At 41.7% G+C, this 24,489-nt stretch overlaps 1 protein-coding gene across 2 annotated transcripts in view; it reads right to left on the bottom strand.

The window, feature by feature from the left end:
• The window catches only part of arhgap21 (Rho GTPase activating protein 21), a 76,099-nt gene that overhangs the window by 47,337 nt on the left and 4,273 nt on the right, over positions 1-24,489 (bottom strand). Inside the window, exon 1 of one of the 2 annotated variants that reach the window (XM_023950021.1) lies at positions 20,070-21,432. The exons of the other annotated variant lie outside the window; for it this stretch is intronic. Coding sequence (XP_023805789.1) covers positions 20,070-20,153 — 84 coding nt within the window. The 5' untranslated portion in view covers positions 20,154-21,432. Of the gene's footprint in view, positions 1-20,069; positions 21,433-24,489 lie in introns of those variants that run through there. 2 annotated transcript variants of the gene reach the window in all.

The following is a 24,489-nucleotide window of genomic DNA, read 5'->3' as shown; positions in this document are numbered from 1 at the left end:
ATTTACCAGAACTCTTAGAGAAGAATTAACTTATCTAAATCTACAACTACATAAATAAAGTCCAGCAGACGAGCTTCATCCAGCCGTGGTTGGGGGGACAGTCAGGGGCGCGAGTCGAGCCGGAGACAGGATCCACAGCATGGTGCAGGAGCAGGAGCAAAGGCGAGGTAAACGGTCAGGAACTGGAGCACGGATGAGCCAACTGGAGTCTGGAAGCACTCCCACTCCCCAGGAGGGGAGAGGAAAAGAGGGACAATACATGAATCACACTGCACCAAACAGAGGCATGGAGAACTAAATGATGAATAATGATCAAGAATAGAGGAGAGGAAGGGTAGAAGTAGATGAGAAAAGAGGACAGAACCCCAGTGCACCATAGTTACCCCAGCTTCAACTTCTAGCAGCCTTTTAAAACAAATAGTTACTGTTAAGTTTAATTTAAACACATTAGGGTGACAGGTGGCACAACATAAAAACCAACAAACAAAACACTAAAGGCTGCCTTAACAGCAAGAAAACTTAACAGAAATACAGTCACTAAAACAACTACTCAAAAGACAACCAAACATCACAACATTAAATGCCCTTAAACGACAAAGCTAGAATAAAACCAGAGGCTTTGAGAGGCTAAGGCCAGGCAGACAGCACGAGCCGGCTGAGAAACTAATTCCTGTAAGAAATTCAGCCGCCACTAGAGCAGAAGTTGCTGGGAGCTTATAAACTACCCTCCCAGCCGGGCGATTGGTGGAGAGTGGCAGTCTCAATTAATTCAATTCAATTTTATCTCTATAGCCCAATATTACAACAATAGTCATCTCAATGGGTTTCAAAGCGGTAGTTGTGTAATAAACATGAATCATAAAAAAGAACAAACACCTCTGCAGGGGGGTGGAGTCAGCAGCATTGGAGGAGCTGGACCTCTGCAGGAGCTAAAACCGATGTACACAGACATGCATCACAAAAAAGATGGAGGCAAGACCAGGGGTCGTAACAGGACTGAATGGTCCAAACACTAAGGTTGTATCCCAGTTTCTTCCCTATATAGTGCGCTCGCTGTTTTGTAGTGCTGTCCGAATCTACAATTCCAAAATAAAGTGCCCTAGAAATTTCCCATAAGTCTCTGCGAAAAACCAGTGAGCATCGATGCTCACTAAATCTGCGAATATAGACCACAATGCATTGCGTCGGAACAATTTTTGCCAAAATTTGTTTAAATGTATTTTTTGAATTACCCATCAATGTCTTTATGTATTTTTATGGTGCAGTGGTCAGCGCTCTTGCCTCACAGCAAGAAGGTCCATGGTTCAAGTCCCGGCTGGGGGACCTGAAACAGAACACCAATGGGGGACCTTTCTGTGTGGAGTTTGCATGTTTCCCTGTGCATGTGTGGGTTCTCTCTGGGGACTCTGGCTTCCTCCCACCGTCCAAAAACATGCTTCATAGGTGAATAAATTGCTCTAAATTGTCCCTAGGTGTGAATGTGAGAGTGTGTGGGTGTGTGGGTCCAGGGTGTTCCCTGCCTTCACCCGCAAGTGGCCTGGATAGGCTCCAGCAGCCCCGGGACCCCGAAAGGGACCAAACAGATTAGAAGATGAATAGTAGTTACGGGTTAGGGTGGGAATTCGGACATAGTCTAGAAGTTTTTAAAGTTGGTTTTCTGTGTTTTCAGGTTTTCCAACTCCCCTCAGTCCCATGCAGGTTTCAGTTTCAATCATCCACAGCTGACCCTGTCTATTCAAGTCCATGGTTGCCAGTGTCACTTTTTTGTTTCCATAGTGCAGACTTGTAAAATCAAGTTCTTGCCGCAGATCGTCGGCATTCGACTCCTCCCAAACCTCTATTCCTGACAGTGCGCTTGTGACTACCACCTGGGCTAATGGAATGAAAAAATAAAATAAAATAAAATAGGTGTGTGGAATAACTAGCCCACCCAGAATATAAACTGTGCTGTTCCTGGGGTTGATTAAAACAAGCAATACTTGCAGAGGTCTATGTGGGCTTCATAAAGAGCTCATATGTTGAGGCAGTGATCGGAAATGGTCTTGGAATTTTATGCAGGTTTGAGGTTGGATTTCTATGAAATGGGAGGGGGACAGATGAAGGTTCACTCATTCCACAAACATGACTGAGTAATGGATGGGGGGGGGGCAACACCCTGAAGGACTCAGACTGAAAGACACCACCAGCTCTGCAGGAGACAGCTCAACTTCAGTTAAAAATAAAGAAATAAATTGAAAAAAAAAATGCAGGAACTTTGTCAGATAAAATGTTATCCATGAAAAGGACAAGGAAATGTTAGGATGAAAGAATTTGTAAAACATGTAATTAGACAGAGAAGTCTGAGTTTATTAAAACTGGAAAAATTCTTAAGTTTTGGACCTACACAATAAACAACATTTTCTATTTTCTGGTGCTAAACGTATTATTGGCTTTATGTATTGTATTATGAGGCAGATGTTTGTGCAGTAATTGTCTTCCATTGTTTAAAGCTTTAGAAGATGAGATGATACATCTGTTGTCATAACAACATTTTTCTGAGGAACACTAAAAGATTAGACTTATTAAAAATTACATTCCTTTATGCAGAAAAAAGCAATATCCCTATTAATCATCTAGAAATACTGAATCAGTCATTTAAACTGATCCACCCCTTTAATAAAAGGTGGATCTCATGTCCCATCCTCCCTTGAATCCAGTCTCCTAAAAAATTCAAAACTGTCAATAAAAAATTCACAAGAGGAGGGTAAGATGCAGACAAATTCTAAAAACAGCAACTACGACGTAAAATGTATAAAATATTCACAACTGTTTGAAACCATTGGCAAAGTTGGGCAGTATCTCGTAGTCTCTCACGTGTAACAGCGTCAGAAAGATGCAAGCCAAGTTGCAAAAGCAACAGCTGAGGATGATGATGATATCTTGATTTAAATTTTACTGTTAAAAGTCATGTCTGAAAAAAAGGCTCGATACAAACAGAGTTAGAAATCTTTCTATTAAACTGCTCAGTTTTGCTATGTTTTTTAGACGATAAAAACAAGAGTGCACAAGTGACCCGACATGAGAGTCAAGGGATAAAACCGGGTCTAGAGTCACCCTGAGGTTACTGACGGAGGGTTTGATAAAGGAAGCAAGTGGACTGAACCACTGGACTATTTGGGGGAGGCAACTGTCAGGAACACAGACTAGTACTTCAGTTTTGGCTTCATTTAGTTGGAGAAAGTTATTATTAATTCAACTCTTGACTGAATACAGACACCTGCATAAAATCTGTATTTTATAAACATCCGTAAAGATGAACATCATTAGCATAAAAATGATAGGAAATATATTTAAAAGAACTTAAAATTTATACTGGTACAAATGTCCAACGTAAAATAAAAATCTAAAAGAGAAACTTGGGCTAATATCCAAGCTCCCGGCTTTCATTCCTAAATTTGATGTGAGCCAGAAAGAACTGCCATTGCAGTTCATCAAATGACCACTTGAGGCTGGTGGCAAAAAGAGCTTTTTCCCATCAACTTCTGATTTCACACCTAGAATGTGTCAAAAATACTTTTGAAGTTTTTTTGCTTCATTTTTGTGTCTGCCTCATTTTAAACTTGTTTTTTTGTACAGAACCATACGGATGATGTCGGAAGTTAACCATCCACTGTATACAGTAGGGCTGCACGATATGAGGAAAACTCGCGATATGCGATATTGGTGATTAATATTGCGATAACGATATAATTCGCGGTATATAAACAAATAGCAAAACAACCAAAAACATCATTTCCATTTCACAGCAACAGTTTAAAAGTTATACTCCAACTGACCCTTGTCGACATAGGAGGCAAACATCAAACATAAAAGGGCTCATCTGATTGATCAACAACGTAAACGGGTCCTTCTGATTGGTTAAATGCATAAAGGGATTTATTTCATTTGTTAAATATTTCAAGCTGCCATGAGATTGTTTTAGCACATTTAAGGTAAACATTTATTGCGATTTTCGCCGTCTTTTGCGGTATGCATATTGCACAGCTTGATGTCGCAATAACGATAAATTTGCGGTATATTGTGCAGGCCTAGTATACAGTAAATGTCTATGGCACTAAAAACCCAAAACATGCTTTGTAACAGTAGAAAAACAAAGAAGGCATCTATTGTTTAGCCCTGCTCCTTCTACCTGGCCAGTGTTCAGAAGTTTTATAGATTTGAAGGTTAGTGCTCAAACTGTGACAACAGTTCAGCCCATTTTACTGTCATGACACACAATCCAGACACAAACATGTATGCTATGTGTTACTACATTGGAAGTGAGTCTATTTCTTTTGCAGAACTAATCTTTTCAATCTTTACAGACGAGTTTTTGTTCTTGCATTTGAAACCAGACATTTTTTATTTGGAAAGTTGCAGAGGTTACCCTGAACTTGCAAATTTAAAAGAATATTTGCATGAACCAGTTACTTCAAGACCTGGGTAGGGCATCTTTTGTGAGAAGTAAAGTAACTTAGGTTTTCTTTATAATTTCTTTCTCTTACAAAACCCCAAAAGAATCAGGAAAGTGCTGTTAATGGGACTGCTCCCAAACCTCTAAGACGTGTTTTTTCCACTATGTGCCATCAGGAAGGGAGAGGCCAGTGAGTCAACATTTCACTATTTATTTTGGACATTCAACATAAAAATATTTGCATGGCTTGTCAGGGAGATTTCAGCGGTTGACCAGCACCAATATTTAGTGAATAAACCTGATAGGCTGGTGTCATTATGTTTGAAGCTTTTGGCATCTTTATAGCAGCAAACATCAAAGCGTTTGCATTTATTCATAACTTTGAATTGTTGTTTGAAGAACCACGTGTGCAGATTACCGTATTTTTTGTACTACAAGTCGCTCCATAGAATAAGTCGCAGGAGCCAAAAAAAATGTATACAGTAAACCCTTGTTTTTCGCGGGGGCTACGTTCCAAAAAGAACCTGTGATAGGCAAAATCCGTGAAGTAGAAACCTCTATTTTTTTAACAAGTATTATACAATTAAATACTCTATTATGCATTGAAAAGAAAGAACAAACCATTTTACAGGCTCAAGCATTTGTTTCACAAATAAAGGTACTTTAGAAACGTTTTTTCAACAAATAACTTCTGTACTTTACTGTCAAATAATAATTTTAATCATCAATGTGAACAGAAGGCTTCAAATTGCGGAGAGTAGCCCCGCCCACCGCGACCCGAGTAATAGGATTAAACGGGAGAAATTTTAAAATGATTATGAAAAAAATCAGACAAATAGTGACTCGGGTGTATTTCACTGGTCTTCAGACTGAGCCGCTGCATCCTGACTCCGCTCTGCAGGGTTTCCTTCTTTTGAAGCCCGCGGTGCAGCTGTGTTTGTTCGGGAGAAGAACATAGTGATTGGCAGTTGTTGTTGCTCTTTTTTTGATGTTTTACGTACGTGTACATATTAAACTGCAACATTATTGACGCACAGGTAGAGAAGAAGCGGAGTGACTTTTTAGCCAATCAGAATGCAGAACACAATGCACGATGCAAATCCGTGAAGTAGCGAAACTGTGAAAAGTAAAGCGTGTTATAGCGAGGGATCACTGTACTGAAGAAGAAATAAAAAATCATGCATATTTCCCAGTGGAGTGTAAGTCGTACTTTTGGGAGAAATGTATTTAACAAAAAACAAGAATGGACTTTTCATCTTAAAAGGCAAATCATAATAAAATAAATTTAAAAAAATCACTACTACTGTGACGCATGCTGGAGGCATGAAGCCATAGGAGGGATCTAGTATAGTAGTATGAACAATATATGAAAACTTATTTAGATAAAGTTTGCATACAGAACATGTCAACTGAACTCTTTATATTACTAAAAATCACTAAATTCGTTGAAGAACACCGCCAACCTGGTCTGTGTTGCTGTCAGCAGCAAATGCTGATACACACCTACAGTGCCCTCTAAAGGTTCTTGGTCATTTTTTTAATCACTACACACACCACAGTAAAATTGTGCCACTTCTTGAGCAGAGACAGCTGTTAGCTTCAATTAATGTGAGCACAAAATAAGTGCTTTTATTTCGTCTGTGATACGGAAGTTAGTGAAGAGCCATTACTATTGAAAAAGGGACATTTTTACAGCTTTGGCATGTTATACAGATTCCCCTTTATATTTTGTTACTGTGACATTTTGATGCACAAATGAGCAGCTTAACTCCTGAAAAACAATTTGTGCAACTGCAATTGCATTACACGTAACAATTAAAAGGACTGTAATAGATCTGGTGTGGGACAAATGTGGCCTTTGTTAAAATGAGAAACAGTCCAGATCTGAGCCAAAAAATGATGGTTGCAGAAAACGCCCATTTAATAAAAGACACGTACAGAGGCCATAGCAGTAAAGTACTTGACTGAAACGTGGCGTGGTGGACAGCATGATGGAGAACAGAAAGAGGCAACAACTGAGAACAATACGAGAAGAAAGGATGGTGTCTGTGCAACTGGATCACTTCTTGTGGTTAAGGAATCAAAGGTTTGTTGGGACACAACAGCACCCTTGGAGACCACCTCCATTTATTGCGGATCTGACAATTTTCCGAAAAGAACAGTGTTAGCATCCCGTATTAGCTCTTACATGAGGGTGAGAGGTAGAGGTAGCTCAGCTAATTCTTACACTGACACAAACTGTCGACATCTATAAAGTTTTTGTATTTTTCATAACAGATTTCAAATAATTGAAATTAACTGACAAGAAATGAGGATTCATATTGCTATCGTTACAGAACACCCATCTCTCCCGCTGGACAATAAAACAGAAAAGGGAGAGGAAAGCAGGCGGCAAACACGTAAAGGGAAAACCAGCGAAGAAGAACACATTAAGGAGGGGCTACCAACCCAAGGGAAACAAAAAGACAATCTCGTCCCGTTACATCTGCATGGCTCATACAGGAACATACAGGTAAATCCCTCCTCTAGTCATCTTCTTGCACTTCCTTTGATAGTCTTTTCTCTGTCGGTTAGGGCTGCACGATATGAGGAAAACTCACGATATGCTGTATTAGTGATCAATATTGCGATGACGATATAGCTTGCGATAAATGAACAAATCGCAAAAAAAAAAAATCAATTTCTCTGCAAATGTTTAGTTTAAATAAGAGTCAAAATACCTTAAATTATTCTCCAAATGACCGTCGTCTAATTAGGAGGGCCACATATAACATAGAAGCTCCTTCTGATTGGTCAAATGCATAAAGGTATTTATTCAACTCAATAAATAGTTCAAGTTGCCATGAGATTGTTTTAGCACATTTAAGGTTTACCATTTATTGCGATTTTCGCTGTGGATATCGCACAGCTTGAAATCGCGATAACGATGAATTTGCGATTAATTGTGCAGGCCTACTGTCAGTGATGGTGTCTCCTAAGACTCCTCTTTCTCTTCATGCTCTCTCTATTGACATTAATGAAATCTCTGAGGTTAGCCACAGAGACTTCATCAGTTAAGGAAAAAAGAATCCAGAAATTGACTGTGACATCATGACGCATTTGATCTGACTGATGGCGGAGGCTTTTTTGGATTGAATGACTAATTAGACCCTAGCGAACCACATCAGTATTGAACCCCAGAAAGTCACATTACGGCTGGAATGCGGTAACTAAAAAAAAACTCTAAAGGTTGCGACCATAAGAAAAACCCAACAAGATTCCTTGGATATGATCGTTTGATTTCATCTCAGTGTGAAAAGATTTATGTCAGTCATCTGTTTTTGTGTTATTGCAGGGAAAGGCACTTCTTCCATGACAACACAGGGTGCAGGTACGATTCTGTGGGTCAGTATGACTGAACTGTCTCTTGTCAGCTGATACTCCTCACCTAAGTCAGAGCAGAGTACTGGCTGGAAGATTACCAACACAGGGGGAAAAGCTACTAAAGAAGAAAATGTCAGTTCTCAGAAGAAACCGTCATTCCAACACACAGTTAACTATGGGACAGCGGATGGAGTCCGAAGAGGTCATGTTTTTAGCTAATGTCTGCCAGGACTTTTTAGAGTCGAGTTCAAGGAGTTCTTGCAGCAGACACGCAGACAGAGGTGGGGTTTGCTTAGGGTGGAGAAAGTATAACTGAACAGTAATGTCCTGTATTAGCTGAGTAGAGAAGAATGTTGTCTTTCAGTGGAGATCTGACGTCAGTCTGCCAAAAAAAAAAAAGCTTTGTGGATCATGTTGTTTTTCTACATGTGCCTGCTTTCTACAAGAACTACGCAAACTACAAAAAGATGTGCCATTATCTTCAGTGTAGTGTCACATTTAATACAAAGCAGCAGATCACATACTTTGAATACAAAAAGTCCTTTCCCCTCCAGACCAGTTAACTTCTGTGTCCATCCAATAATACCTAGTTATGTAATGAGGATGCAGGCCAGATAAACTAAAGGTCTGGCTGTGAAGCTCTGCACTGCATAGACTGTTTTTTTACAGCAATGTTCTCCTCCCATGTTTGTTCAGAGGGATTCAAACCTTGGGCCTCAGAGATGACGAACCGCTGCTCTGTACATCTGTGAGCATTTTCTTTGGCTAAGCCCTCATGAGTCAAATGTGACTGATGAGTAAGCCTTAAAAGAAGTAATTCAAAGAATTTTAATTAGGTTTTTTTTTCCATTAAACGTATCTACTGACTGTAATCCTAGGCTATGTCCGAATTCCCGCCCTAACTACTAAAAATCTATATAGTGCGGGTCTATGTAGCGCCCTTAATTTTAAAAGCAATTCGGACATAAACAGCAGATATGATGTCATCAATTTAACGAATGTAAAATCTAATTAGTATAAGGGCTTCGCGACGATTATTTATGAGTCCACTGTTTTTTGAAGATTTTTGACAAAACTTGTTCAGACGCAATGCATTGTGGTCTAGTTGCAGATCTAGTGAGCATCGATGCACACTGGTTTTTCGCAGAGACTTCTGCATATAAGAGAAAATGTAATATTGTGCTAGCTAAATTCCAACTCTTCCTACTTCAGTTTTAGTAGAGCAGAAAGAGGGAAGCTTGTCACCAACATGTCACCTGCTAAACTCCAGAGAAACATGAATAAAAGGTCTAGACTGCTCTGGCATTGTATTTCCAAAGCTAGTGCTCTTATTGGGATAGCAGACCTGAACATCAGTTAGCAGTGCTTGTCTGGTTCTTATGCTTTATTTAATATAAAAACAAAAGTTTAATCCCATTTTTGTTCTACCTTTTTGCTTATTAATGATACAGTTATGAGTAAAAGCATAACTCTAGTGAGGCTGCATTGAATTCAATTCAATTTTATATATATAGCCCAAAACCACAACAACAGTCATCTCAATGGGCTTCATACGGGTAATTGTGAAGTAAACATGAAATCATAAGGATGATGAATAAATTGGATTTAATAGGGCAATTCTAAACTGAAATAACTAAGCAGACTAAGCTAAACTGGGCATCCCTGCCCTTAGACGCTCCTTCAAATTCATTTTGGAATCTTGTGTTTTTTGTCTGTAAAACCTAAAGTTCCATGTTTTTGAAATATTTTGGAGCTTAAATGACTGAAAATCTAGGACTAGGTGTAACTGGGGAGTGGAAAGGACGGCAGGTTGAGAGCCAGATGGTTTCACCAGCAAACCCCACTGACTGTAACATGTTCCTGAAGGTGGAAGGACAGTCAGGAGTGTTCGTGTGTAGGTCTTCTAAGAGAAGCTGTCAGTGATGGCAATGAGACAAAAGTGAGACTTGCCTGCTTTCCCTTAGTGAGACATATAAAAAACAGTCTTCTCTCTCATTGGCCTCCTCTTTAGTCATTCAACCTCAGCCCCTCCATCTGCTTCCCTGAATGCATCTCCTTAACATCTACCATGATCTGTTCCTCTGATGGAGTCATTCCTCATCCATTCTGGTCACTCCCAGAGAGAACCTCAACCTCCAGCTCTGCATCAGTCTAAAGAAACACAAGGCTTCTCTCATGGAGTTTTTCTTAAATATTTCAGGAAAAATAAAACACTTTAGCAGGTTTGGGGTCTTTCTCTTTACAATGTGTCATCTTAAATTAACTGAACACAATGAGTTGGTATCAGACAGCTTTTACTTTATGGGCAGCAAATGTAAAATACACGAGAAAACCTTATCATTGAATTTTAAAGGAACTAGAAGGAGCTGCATTTCCAGAAGAAAATGCAGGGTTTAATGCTATATTGCAAAATGAAAAAGAAACTTAAAGGGTAATAAATGGGGGGGAAAATACATAAAGAAATGATCAAAGTTGACGGTAAATAAAGTGAAAATAGCACAACTAGCTTCGGCACCAAGGATTCCCCATGTATTTCTATAGAGGCAAAAATCCTGGAAATCCTGGAATATCTTGATAAGTTCAAGGATTTGTAAGACCAAAAGTCAAAGTTGGAAAAAGCTAAAAGAGCTGAACATTTGAATAGTTGAATGGTTAAAATAGCTGAAAAATTGTAGAAGGAGTTAAGCAGCAAAAAATGGCAGAAGATACTATAATGAAGAAAGAAAATAATCAAGAAATAAATAAAAAAACACAAAAACAATGGCCAACTAGTTTCTCTAGGTCCTTTACCTTTGCCACATCAGGCTGTAAGGTGAAGAAAATGAGGCCTTTACCCTCATTCTAAACATGACGTCAGTGGATTGACTTACTTTCACGGAGACGTCAACGTGGTGTGTAAGTCAGCGTCACAGATGTCTATTTAAAGCAGCACCAAGCTGGTCTAAAGCTGCACTGCCAAGCTAAGAATGCAGATACAATTCCAGGTGAGCGTAAGACATACCAGCAACCACAAAGTCACAGACAACATTAAGCACCCAGAGTCTATCCTATAGATGCAACCGCTTTGATCCTTGTGAGAGATAGAAGATCAACTGCTAATCTAAGCAAACCTCACTCGGCCGGTAATTACCAGACACTGTGAGGGATAATGGTAACAGCACGCTCCACGACTGACAACTGACTATAAAGGGTATAGAAGGGCATCATATATTTTTAAAAATGATCTTAAATAACCAGATATATTTGATTACAAACAAACACCTTACAAAACAGCATATCAAAAATTAAAAACAGCTCCGTTCTCATGCAGAACCTGAATGTTAGAAGTTAAACATTAAAATAGTTTCATTTCAATCGTCTTAACTGTCTAAACTCTGCATCATTTCAGCAATGCATCTTTGTTCTTGAAGCCCTTTTGGATCCAATTATAGGACAACGTGTGGTCAAATTAAAAACACAAACACTGAATAGATTTTTCTGAGACAAAATCCACAAAAAGCTCAAACAAGAGGTTTAACTAAATAAAAACTGCAGCTTGAACCTCTTACATATTGGCAAAAAAAACAAAAAAAACAATCATGTCTCTTTACTCCAAAAATTGAGGTGCAACCGTGCAAGGCCCTTTGTACTCTAAAAATAAAAAAATATCTGAAAGAGTACAGGAATAGAGCTGTGAGGAAACCTTATAAAGGCCAACATTGTCATATTCTCTGGATTTATTATGATAAACGAGGAGAAAAACTGAGAACAGGATCATTAAAACTAAAGTGCTGTAATGCAATACTGTTTCGAGAGAAAAGATTAGTAGTTGAGTTACCAGGTAACAGTCATAAACACTTTCAAACTGACACCAAACACTGAGCAAATCCATCCTGGATAATTATCAGCTGATGAAGAACAGCTCAATGGTGGATCACGCCTCATTACTGAGAAGCCTATATTCCCATTGGAATGAAGTTGCAGTTTTTTTTACCTGTTTGGATAACAAAAAAAATATGTGAAAGAATTGCCAAATATATTTGGCAGCTGCTAATACACCGGGAAAGCCTGCCAAAGCATGCATGCTGGGTTGCAGACCTGAACTTCGATGGAGCCACAACAAACTGCTCAGAAAAACTTCCTACTCTGTCTTCCAGCCAAACCTTCCTTAATCAGAGACTCTGTACTCCGTGAACTTTATTTTACAGGCATTTCAGGTTAAAATGCATAAAATTACAATATACACCTACAGCTTCCTATGACTGTAAAAGCACGTTATGTGACGGCGGCCTCCAAAAGCGCACATAGCTCCTTTCCATTCAGCTGAAGCAGGAAGCCTTGCTGCGGAAAATGTTGGCTTGTAAAACTCTGGAAAAGTGGCAGGTTAGGAATTACATGAGCTCAATGCAGCAAAGTCCTTTAAGAACAGAGCAGTCCAGCACAGGTCTCTGAGGACGGTGATGCAATGCAGGATGGGGGGAGTTGGTGAGAGAAGAGGCACAAATATGTGGACTATTACAAGCTCAAGCTCTCCTCCTCTTCTTCTTCTTCTTTTCCACAAAGTCCACAGCAGTCCCACCCAACGCTGAGGCCCATCTGGAGCGCCCCGTGACCCAGCTGATTAAAAGCAGTTGGGTCCGTCAGTGAGAGAGCCGGTGGAATGCTGCGGTTCTGCAGAAGAGGCTGTAAGAGGTGTATAGATGTATACAGAGCATGGTGGAAGTGTTACTGTGTGTCAAGCTCTCTGTGTGCAACCAGTGCAACTGTCCATTAGTGCCAGTCTCCAGCAATCAATCAAACCCGAGAATAAAAGTTCCTGAGTTAAGTTGATAGATGCCTCCTTTGGGACGAACGGGTCGGTCGAATAAGAGCATCGATGCACCTGAATCCCAGCTCTCTCTGTATAACCCAATTACACTCCACACAAAAGCACTTAAAGATTTGGAGCCTCGAATTACAGCCATCATTGTCATAGGAACCAGAGATTTCCTAACCTTAAACAACTCTTGACTTTAACCACCCACCTACGGCAGTCACGTCCTCCCAAGCCTTCGCCAGCAGCGCCCATCATGTAGCTTCCCCCTGTTAGAGTGCAGAGCGGGCAGATTTTAATCTCTGCCGATGGGGCAAGTTAGAGGACAACATTTGAGCTTTACTGCTCGAGTCCACAGGGGTTCCCCAAAGCAATAAATGTACGACTAAACATGCGATTTACTGCTTAATTGAATAATGAAAAGATGAGAGAGTGGGGGAAAACCCACATGACCATATTTGCACTAAAATGCTGCCAGAGCAAGAGGCTGTGGTGAAACACAAATGCTTTGGTTTTAAAGCAGTTCTCTATAAAAATGAAAAGAAAAACAAAGGCAGCAGGTTTGAGCCGTACGCTGTCGGAATCTTTCACAGGAGTCGAAGCTAAACTCGAAGCTTCCCACTCCGCTCTGGCATGACCATTTACCCACAGAGATCACGAACGCTGCGGTCTTCAGGTTGGCGTCAAACCTTTGACGCCAACCATCATCATTTGTGATGATGATGCAAAGGGGTCAGACCAGTCCTGATTGCAGAGCAGGGCCACCTGTGTCCTCTGGGTTTTAATAAAATTGTACATCACATGTAGGAACACACAGACACGTGCACACGCCAAGCTAAAAGTCAACAACCATAGATATAACAGTCACATTTAGGAGCTTTACAGACCCAACAGCAAATTCAGTTAAAGGAAGTGAGCTGTGAAAAATCAGTTATTTTTGTGGTGTTTTATAAGCGATTCAGGTTATTTTTATTAAACTGAAAAACTAAATAGAATGGATACAGATAAAGCCACACGCAAAATGCTAACATCTATGTCAGAAGTAGGCCCTTTACAACACATCGCAAATTTCACAAATGTCCTCGGTAAAACTCACATTTGGCGGGTAAACCTTCTAAAACGGTTCAACTGGGGGGGGGGATGTACAAAAACAAATTAAAATGCCATTAAGTCAAACACGTGTACGACCATATGATGAAATTACGCACAGAGAAGTTATTTGGCAAAAGTGTCGGAGAAAAATCTCTGCAGAACTGAGACCAGCAGGTCTCTGGGCGATGATGATGACCACACCCGAGCCCAGCTGGAAACAATAAAAGCCTTCTGCTCCTCATCACAGCTCCTTCCTCGCCATCCCTGCTCCCCTCCTATTGTCGTATCTCACTGCAACCTTCAATCCCACTGCTTCTGGGTTCAAATCATGCGTCTTCAATCTCGTGCACTTTGTGGTTGCTTTACATGAATCCTGTCTGACCACATGAGGCGGATTTACGACCATCTTTCCCAACGTACCAAATTCTTTCTTCTCTGCCGTCGCCCACTGAGACCAACGTTCTGCAAACCCAGCTTTAGATTTTCATCTCGGAACAAACGCTTGTTGAAACATTGGTTTAAATTGAATGTAAATCCTGCTTAGAACTGAAGTGCTGATTATAAAAAAGTCTGTTTGGATTTCTAAGCTTTATTTTTACTATACGTTTATACAAGCTCAGGTTTTTTATGGGCGCTCCAATACTCCACACACATCAGGACATTTTAGAACACAAAAAACTAGAAATACAAAAATCGTAAAAACACAGGACGATGAAAAAAGGTAAAAAAGAAAAAGAGGTCAATTTACAGAAACACATCGATGTGGACTAAAAAAAGCAGAAGCAGTAAAAGCCATTACAGAAGAAAAAAATAGAAAAGCAACAGAAGATACAAAATACATTGAAACGAAACAGAAATTGATTATATTATAAATAAAACTGGTCAACTCAAAGTAAATGAACAGATAAAATGTTGTTATGTTATAGCACAGCAGGGCTTGGTGGTGTCGATAAACCAGCACCTGAAGGCAGAAGAAGGATTTTCAAACTAATACAGGGGTTTTACAATCAACTCTGAAGCTCACAGGCAGGCAGTACTAAAAATAGCCCTTCAGTCTCCATCTTCCTGTGCTGACTTCACCCATGAGACTGGCATCATTTATTAGTTAAAGCAGAGGACGGGTCTGTAAGTGTGTCAGGTGTGCAGACATGACGTGATCCTGAAGAAGCGCGAGGACACAACAGCACAAAGGAGAGCATCTTTTGATCCGACCAATCACACGTCCTGTCTCCAGAGATGCTGAGGTCCGTGGGAGGATCGGCATTCATGGAGGATTTCAAAGGGGGTTGTTGTTTTTACGCAGTGGTGGCAGGAGATGAGAGGGCCGGCAGGAGAGGCTGAGCGACGCACACCAGTGATCTATGGATCCTGTCAGAATTCTGCAGAGGGATTATTCACACACACACACACACACACACCCGGCTCCACCCTCTCACTGTCGTGCATGACGTAACCACTCTTAGCGGGCTGGGATTAAATGCACCACGCACAAGGACAGCAGCTTGGGCATTTCAACGACGAGGAGAACTAGAGACGTGATGAAGGAAGGGGGGAAAAAACTCATCACTATGGCAACACGGCTCCCCTCTGACTTCATCAAGATGTTTACTAACTTGGTTAAAGAGATTCTTAAGGAGGGCTTGGGCGAAGGGAGAAACGGATAAACGTGTATGCGTGAAAGCACAAATGCCAATGAAAACAATCACATAGCTCCACCCACCGGCGACGCTTCTCGCCGACCTGCCTGCAATGCACCAAAGACAGTTGAACCTTTTCAGAGCTTGTTTTTTTCCAGGAGTGAAGCCAAGCAGACCCATCAGCATCCAGCCCCCACCCAGCCTCCTCTCTCCCCCCACTGCTGTCCCATCCTCCAGCCGGGGAGCAAGGCACACCTGAAAGTCTGAGGCAAACGGGCGGTTTCATGTGCCGTGTGCTGTTACCAAGGTGACGCTCCAAGGACAAAGTCTATCTAGGGCTTTTCTGAAGCAGGCGTCCAGATATTAGCACCAAAGGAAACAGAAGTCAGTGTTTCATGCACCACTGTGCACGTGTCACCAGGATTACTGGTTTGTGCCGACATGACTGCGGGGGGGGGGGTTACTGTGGTAGCATGAGGTGAATCAGCATTCTGTTCACGCCTCTTTTCAATACATCTGCTGAGGACTGCAGTGCAGCTCCCATCTACAGGCACAACGGTCCCAGTAGCAACAACACCTGCAGTCAAATTATATTCAGGAAATCAATTACCCACAGTTTGAAAGTAGTGTTTTGGTGTAAACAATAAGATTTCCACACAAAAAGCATCTCAAATAGAATCTGTTTTTTTTTTTAAAGAACAGGCTGTTCTCCTGAACTGTGAAGCATCGTAAGTCTTTAATATTTGTTAAATCAGTTGCTTTCACACAGACACTGTTTTCCAAAGGCAATAACGTAGTAAACGCACCAAAGAACAGACTTTCAGTCGATTGATTTCTTATAAGCTTTTGATCATCCTTTGATCTATCATCAAAGTGTTTTAATGATGATTATTCCATTTCTAGCCAAGAATGAATAAACCTGTTGTTGTTTTCTATGACAGTTTCTGCAGAGCGGCAGGAGTTCATCAGAAACTCACTTGTCGGCCCGACCCGTCCATCATCCCTTTGTTTACACTTTCTCCCGCTAGCTTGCAGCCCCTCACATCTCCAACCTAACATTAGCGGCGACACAAAAATGCAGAACAACATTGGAGATAACCAGCCGTACAGTTCCGTACCAGAGGAGCAAAGATCTATTTGTCTGCCAGTGGATCCATCAGAATGGAGCAGAGCAGGGAGCTTGTGGCCCGCCTACTGTAGCACAGCTACAAGCTTTTTCAAAATGCATTTTTCCGTCTGCACCTGACTCACAACGATTTGAATTAAGAAATACTCAGAAATGCAATTGTCCCCCATCAAGAGCAAAATGCCACAAGTACATATTCAAAACACTGAAGCTACCAGACAGTTTTGGAATGTTAGGAATGGCTTCCAATAGAAAAAAATACAATTCTATTAAATAATTATTAACATTAAAACTATTAAACCACGTAAACAATTAAAAATTAAAATGACACACAAGTTCCTGACCTCTTCGGTTATTACAGGTATTCCTGAGCAAACCTCAATAATGTTGTTAATAAATGTACGTTATCTTTCAATAGTGGAGTTCAACTTTTGTGTTACGACTTTGCACAGTTTCAGTTTCACTGCATAGAGAGCTGACTCAGATCTTTGCATATAATCTGCAGGATGGTGAGTTTCAATGTCAGCAAAACAAACTGGTAAAACTCAAGAATCTAAAGTTCTTCTTAAAACAAAAAAACGATTTCACCTTTCTATGTTTCGATCCCTGCTTGGAAATAATTTGGAAATTTTATGACCCTCCTTTCCCTCCCCTTCTACTGCCACCCCCCAACACACACACACGCACACACACACACTCCTTTCACATGCTAATGATGTGCGATTGTGCGGCCAGCAGCAAGAAATTCCTCTCCACAAAGGAGGAATGGAGATGGAAGAAGAGAAAGACAGACAGAGCAGAGGATAGCAGGCCGACGCACAGAAAAGACTCAAAACGAAGGTGGAGATGAAGATCCAACTACAGGCCAGCATGGCTGTGGATGTGAGACTCTTAGTGTTAAGAACTGAAGGGAAACATTCCCAGCCTGCCGACTAGGCCTGCACAATATACCGCAAATTTATCGTTATCGCGAAATCAAGCTGAGCAATATGCATACCGCAAAAGACAGCAAAAATCGCAATAAATGATAACCTTAAATGTGCTAAAACAAACTCATGGCAGCTTGAAATATTGAACAAATGAAATAAATCCGTTTATGCATTTAACCAATCAGAAGGACCCGTTTACGTTTTTGATCAATCAGATGAGCCCTTTTATGTTTGATGTTTGCCTCCTACGTCGACAAGTGTCATTTGGAGTATAATTTTTAAACTGTTGCAGTGAAATGGAAATTATGTTTTTGTTTTTTTTGCTATTTGTTTATATACCGCAATTTATATCGTTATCGCAATATTAATTACCAATATTGCATATCGCGAGTTTTCCTCATATCGTGCAGCCCTACTTCCGACTAAAATACATAATTACAGCTCCAGAATTGTCCAAGTTATCAGTAAAAAAAAAGAAACAAGCCAACCAACGATGGAGATCTAGCTTTAATAAATCAACAGATTTAGCAAATAAATAAAAAAAAACGATATGGTGAGCGTTATTTACTATTGACTGTAATTATAAAGTTCACATTCAAACATCTATTTAAAAAAAAAAAAAAGCTTATGTTTTAGAGTATGGGTATACCATCCTTTATTTATGAACAAAAGGGGTTCCAGAAAGATAAACCAAAGCCAATCAGCTCCCAACTGCTGTCACATCTTGGCTTCAGGGGCCCGTCCTGCTGTGAAGGGTGCAGCCCATCAGGATGACAGCTGAGATGGTCCCAGACAACCCCACCCACACCCACACCCAGAAACCAGGGTCAGAGGCATCCACACAAAGAGAAAACACACCAGCTTCTTACCTAGACGGCCCCCCACCTCCAGGGACAGAGAGCAGGTGGGCCAATTACAGTCCCCTGGGTCCCCCCACCCAGATGTAAGCAAACCCTTGAATAATTGCTTTTCTTATCTATGAATTATTAATCCTGGTGACTCTTTGAGGTCTGGAGCCGTAGAGTGTTATGACAGTGGATCATCTGACACACAGACCCCCCCCCCCATCTTTGATAGAGACCTAAAGCTCTCACAACACCACCTTAAAAAAAACAGTTTAAATTAAGAAAAAAAAATCCCTTTGGCACCACAACTAAACAGCATGCAGATAAAGCAGAATCTTGTTAGGACTAAAAAGACAAACACGATCCATCAGGATCCACCATCAACATGTTTGACCTGAAACGCTCTGCCTCCAGCGAACGAGTGGGATTTAAGAGCTGCAGCTTCATCACTCCTTCAGATTTCCAATCACCGTAGACGACATTTCATTTTTCACCGCTGAGCCGAATCCTCTGCTCGCTCTTCCTTCTGCTGCGTTACATAAGAAATCATTAGCAGAGAAGTCCATTTGGAATCAGGGAGACTTCGCTTTAACCCCTCAGCTGAGAAGGCAACCGTCTTTTCCCGCATCAATGCCGGTGGAGAAACTATGTCTGGTATAACATAAGCGCTAATGAGAATGAAGGCGCTGCTGCTTCCCATCGATCGGCTCCGGTTCAATGAAGAAACAGAAAGTGACAGAAAAAGGTAGAGAACCAGGGTGAGGACGTGACGTTCCTATTTGGATTACCTACGATGGTATAAGAAGAGCGGGAGCTCCACAAAATGTCATTTTCACTTGTATTTGTACTGCTAACGCTCTAATGAGAGTCCAAAGATGAATAACACAAATATTCTTGGCACGGCATATGAATACGGCAGAAGCTGAAGAGCTGTTGCGTACCTGGCTCCTCTTCTCACACCAGGTGTTAGCCTGTAAATATTCCATAAGCCTCCACGCTGCGCTAGTGGCACGCAAAGGCTGTTTTCAGGGCCTTGGACAGCGGCGGCTCTGGAAACAGAGTCCTATCAGTTCGTCTTGGGACGCAAACAATTTTCAACACAGCTAAAATTAAATTAGGGGAAGGGGCGAGCCGGGGAGCACGGGCTGCCACATTGCTCCACACGGCAGGATTTCTTTATTCCTTACACCAGGCATTCCACAGGGCAGTGAAGACGGAGGGGAAGGGGGGGATGCGTGTAACAATGAGCTGTCTGTGCGAGTGTCCGGAGGAAAAAGAAGCGTGTTAGAGATAGAACATGGCTGCGACATCCGCACACATAGAGACAGCCTGATTCTTGACAAAGACCACTTTATGACAGAAGATATCCACATCTGTATGTACAGATGTTTGCAGACTTACATCATTCAGCTTTGCATCACTACACATCCCATTCAGAGGAAAAAACAGGGAGGAAATTACTACTTCAGTTTTGGATATTTAACAGTTTTGCAGGAAACAAGACCGTTTTTCTTCGGAATCCTGCAGAACCTTTGAGAAAGTCGTGCATGCCTCGCTCTGAGGTAGTTAACTTTAGTGAGGAGCCACCTGAGAGGGCGCTATGCAGGGACACTCGGAGGTCAGCATGCCGAGCGTGCCGCGGTCTTCTGTTCCACATCGCACATCTGAATGAATGCTGGGTATGAACGCCCAGCATGTCAGGGATGCCAACACTGAACATTGCTCAGGCAGAGAGAGAGCAGGATGAGGATGGGTGAGGAACTGCAGCCAAAATCTGAACTAAATTTAAAAACGTCAGAGGAACTGATGGATCAGAGATGAAAAACAGCAGCTGGATGTTTGAAGACACTGACCTGATTGCTCCAGCCGCAGTACAGATTGCAGACCAGGCTCCAGTTATGGTTAATCATGCAGTCCAGAACTTTAAGATGAGCCATTAGCACAAGAACATGGGTGCTGACTCGACACCTGCCCCCTCAGGTGTGTGCGCCCAAACCCGGCAGCGCCGAGCTGGCAGCAGGGCTCCTCGAAGACGCCTCACCTATGCCAAGGTGCAGAATCGTCAGCAGTGAGCAAGGCGTGCACCTCCGCGGCCATCTGTGAGGTCTGCTGTCAGCTGTGGCCGCCGGCCCAGCCACGCTTCATTAGCTGCATGTTAATGATTCATGCTGCATACAAACTCTGGGGATTATCACCGGCAAACCTCTCCGAGATGGGGGGAGACAGCAGGAGGGAGTTCTCAGCAGAAGAAAAAGCCAGCCCGGACATGAAGAAGCAGGAGAGGCATTGCAGCTAAATCCAAACTTCATCCGCTAGTCAAACGCCACAAAGCGAGTTGTTCTTTCCTTTTATCCGCCTCAGCGTTTCTGTGAGCCGCCCTCTTTTTGATGCTGCTGGTCTCCCAGCTGGCGGTGCCTCCCTGTGCTGGTTTTCGCGGTGGTACCAGGCAGCGGCGGCCCGAGATTCAGAGCAATAGATCACCGTGGATCAATCCGCCACCCAGGACACAGCCACGAGAAGGAGGATATCACCTCTTCACTCTTCCAGCTCCTAGAGTCACTGAATAAATATTCCTCTGCAGACTGAATCTCATAGAAACTGATAAGTTTAGAGTTTTCCGACGAAAGGCTGCATCTTCCAACTCCAACACCGACAGGTTCTGTGATTTACCAGCCTTTCAGGAGGCTGTGCAGTCTGCATTATGTGTGTATGTCATTACTCTGCAAAAAATTGGTCGTGTTACACCAAGACGACTACTGCAGCCCCCCCCTCCCCACGTAAGGAGTCAGCCTTCTTTGGTGGAGGAACTAAAGTACTACGGACTCTTAAAGAGATCAGGCTGTCAGACGGAAATGCACTAAAAAACTCTCATGTTCTCACTTCTGTCCAGCCTCATTATCCTCTTTATAAAACATCAACAGACCAGACAATTGCACGACAGCAACAAGCGCCGTTTGTGAGCTGTAAATCTGCCGTTTGAACACACTGACCTTTTTGAGAGATTTCTGCCTACACACTGCAGCATCATAATCACATCCCACGCCTGCTGTTGTTTTTAAAAGTCAGAGTAATCATGCAAACGTAAACCTGACAGGTCAGGAGGCTTTACACATGGGGGGAGTTAGGAAGGTCAGCCAAGTTTCAATGGATGATATTATTTCAGGCCACAAACGTTTGGGGGTTTTTTTTCCTAACAAGCTCTCCTTTTTTGTTTTTCGTTCCCTGTATTTCTGTGTTTTTCTATGAACTTGCATGGGACTCAAACTTAGTTTGTAAATCAAATAAAGTAAATGTTGTTTCCTAACTGTCAGCAGCCTGGAACATCGGGAATGTCTGCAGCCATAATAAGTTTGGAGAAACAAACCATCACCTCAACTGGAACCAGTCCTTTGAATCATCTTTGGGATGCAGGGGAGGAGAGTCTCATCTGTACCAAACTGAGCCGTTGCTGCACCATTTTTGGCCTCACTGAGTGTTTGCTTACCCAGTTTACACGACTCCTAAATGATCTAGATAATCACTCTTTCATAAACCAAACAGAGGGTGGCACTATTCCATTTATTTGTTGGTTTTCAAATGATCTCTACACATGTAAAGAAAACGGTTGGCTGGTGCTTAAAATAAATCTTTTCTAATACTAAGGTCTGTCTTGTGGAGGAGTGCTCCCTACTCCCGTGGCATGGACCGGTACCAGTCTGTGTGACAGCTGCTAGCGGGCCACAGAAAGAAAAGAAATACATATTTTCCGCTTTATTTATATGATTCTGAAGGATTTTTTTGGGGCAAACTACTGGATTCTCTCCACCACATCCAACTCATTCTTGACGCATGACACCAAACTGGTCCGTGAGCTGAAAATGGTAAAGGACCACTGTTGTAGAACAAAACAACATTCTATGTTTTGTTAAGGTAAGACAGGTGCTATGTACATGGGCACAATTAACAATCAAACAATCATTTAACAATCAAAGCAGATCCATACTGTTCCAGAATCCACTTAACCTGGATCTAGATCACCTCTGCAAGCTAGCCTCACTCTCCTCACTCTCGTGGCCAAGCAGGGAATGGATCGACCACAGGCCCCAAACCTACCAGACTTTGGGACAAAGCAGACTCAAACATGGTAGAAATTGCTGTGAGACAGATTGCTTGTTTAAACTTCTGGAACTGACTCTTTTCTCTATTACATGTTCAACAGAAGCAGAATTCGGGAGATTTCAGATCAAAATCAGACCCGTTTCACTCATCTATTAACTAAAGTCGCATTTGTGCTCTCTGCTCATCTATCGTAGGTCTACATCAGTGTTTTTCAACCTTTTTTGAGCCACGGCACACTTTAACCCTGACAAAAATCCCGCGGCACACCAGCATCCAAAAAAAAAAAAAAAAAGCAGAAATTCATGGTCTGTATTGAACGACAGCCCCCCCCCCCGCGCGCAATCTCACGTGGATTTTTGTAATAATTGTGGCAGAAAAAGCAGGAAGTTGCGGCTGTTTTTTTCTAAGAGATGAACCACCAGCTAAAGACGAGCTCTAGCTGGTATTTTTGTTAGAACTGAGCGACTTTATCAGCAGAATTAAGAACAAGGAAGTGAAGACTTTAACCACTTCTGATTGGTTGATTGATTAAGGTTGAATGATTAAGTCTTCAAGAATGATTGGCGGAGGCAGTTAAAGGGGCGGGACTTTTCCTTACACAGTTATAGCTGCAGCTAAATCGCGGTACCGTGATTCTTATCAAAATGTCTTTAATAGAATCAAATAAACACAAAGAAAAAGCAATTTTAAGATCTTTAATATTCCTAACTCCTCAGTGTTTTATCAGGGCCTGTTTGGATGAACAAAGAGCTGATTTCCTGGAGATGGAAAATGTTTTTAGATCAGTTAATGAGGGCAATTTCTCCACGGCGCACTTGACCATCTCCCACGGCACACTAGTGTGCCGTGGGACACTGGTTGAAAAACACTGGTCTACATCATACATCATAAACATACTGTAGACTTTTTGCAGCTATTTTGTTCTGGTTTTCTTTTGTTTTTGTTATGGTAAAAATGTTTCATAATAATGAGGCTAACAGCTAAAGCTAACATGAGGATGAAACTCAACGATGTCATTCAGAACTTGCGATACATGACTAAAGAGCAAAACAACCAAAACGACCGACATGCCAACATCCAGCTGAAGCTTTCACTCACAAACCCAGATTACCCAGCAGCCCAGCTGTTTCCAGATTGCCTGCTTAGTTTTGGCAAAAGCAAACACTTCAAAGCCTTAGTTATGGCATCTGATGTTTAAAACCAAACCTCACAAATCCTTAAGGAGTAAAGGGGATTAGCGCAAGCAAATCTGCTTCCAGCATCTTCAAAGTGACTAAATGTTTTCACCAAATCTAGGCCAGCCGGTTCCTATATGCCGGCCCAATGTAGGGCAGCATTCAAGATGATAAACTACCACCAAAAAACACACAGTACACAAAAGAAAATGCACCTAAAAATACCCCAACAGCAGTCTCTACAAAAAGGCTTTACTTGAATATCACTTCAAGATGAAATGAGAAATCCTCTGATCGTGAAAACTAAGCTGTGTGAAAAACATCTTTTTACTGCGGCAGCGTGAGATCCTAGAGCTCCCAAACCCCCTCGCTTCCATCAGATGCCGGAAATAGTCCAGCAAACACCCCCCCCCCCCCCCCCCCCCACGTACAATCAAGCCAATATAATCCGATCAATTCTGAGTTATGGATCTGGAGGCCTTTCACACGGTCAGAGCAGCACATGCTGCTGTGTGTTGGTGGGAAGGGCAGAGAACAGATGAAGACACGGCGTGTGACAAAAACGTGACAGCTCAGTTTAGTTCTTCATTGATTATTATGGGATCAATAACTCTGATCGCAGAAACCAAAGCTCAAGTGATACATTTCCTAAATGAACTGAAGAGAAATAAAGGTGTTTTTTTTTATGAGAATTCCTTGACCAAATAAGGATGTGGAAGTAAAACCATCATCTGCTTTTCAATTATGATCAGCTGCAAGGGTTTTTCCACGAACGGGATTAAATGCATCTAAAAACCTGACTTTTTGGCAAATATTCATAAAACTCTGATGCTTACAGAAAATAATGTGGATTACAGTAAACAAATAAAGAGATTACACATGCTGTCATCTTGTTTACAGAAAACTAAACCAATAAAATGAAGGATTTGATCATATTTGACTGTCCTATGGCTGCAGTTGGTTTGCTCTCTACGCTGCTGTACAGCATGGATGCTCAGTC

The sequence above is a fragment of the Oryzias latipes genome, chromosome 20, assembly GCF_002234675.1.
Source record: "Oryzias latipes chromosome 20, ASM223467v1".
NCBI classification, from domain to species: Eukaryota; Metazoa; Chordata; class Actinopteri; order Beloniformes; family Adrianichthyidae; genus Oryzias; species Oryzias latipes.
The sequence above is the reverse complement of the archived record's forward strand: the minus strand, read 5'-3'. Positions and strand labels throughout refer to the sequence as shown.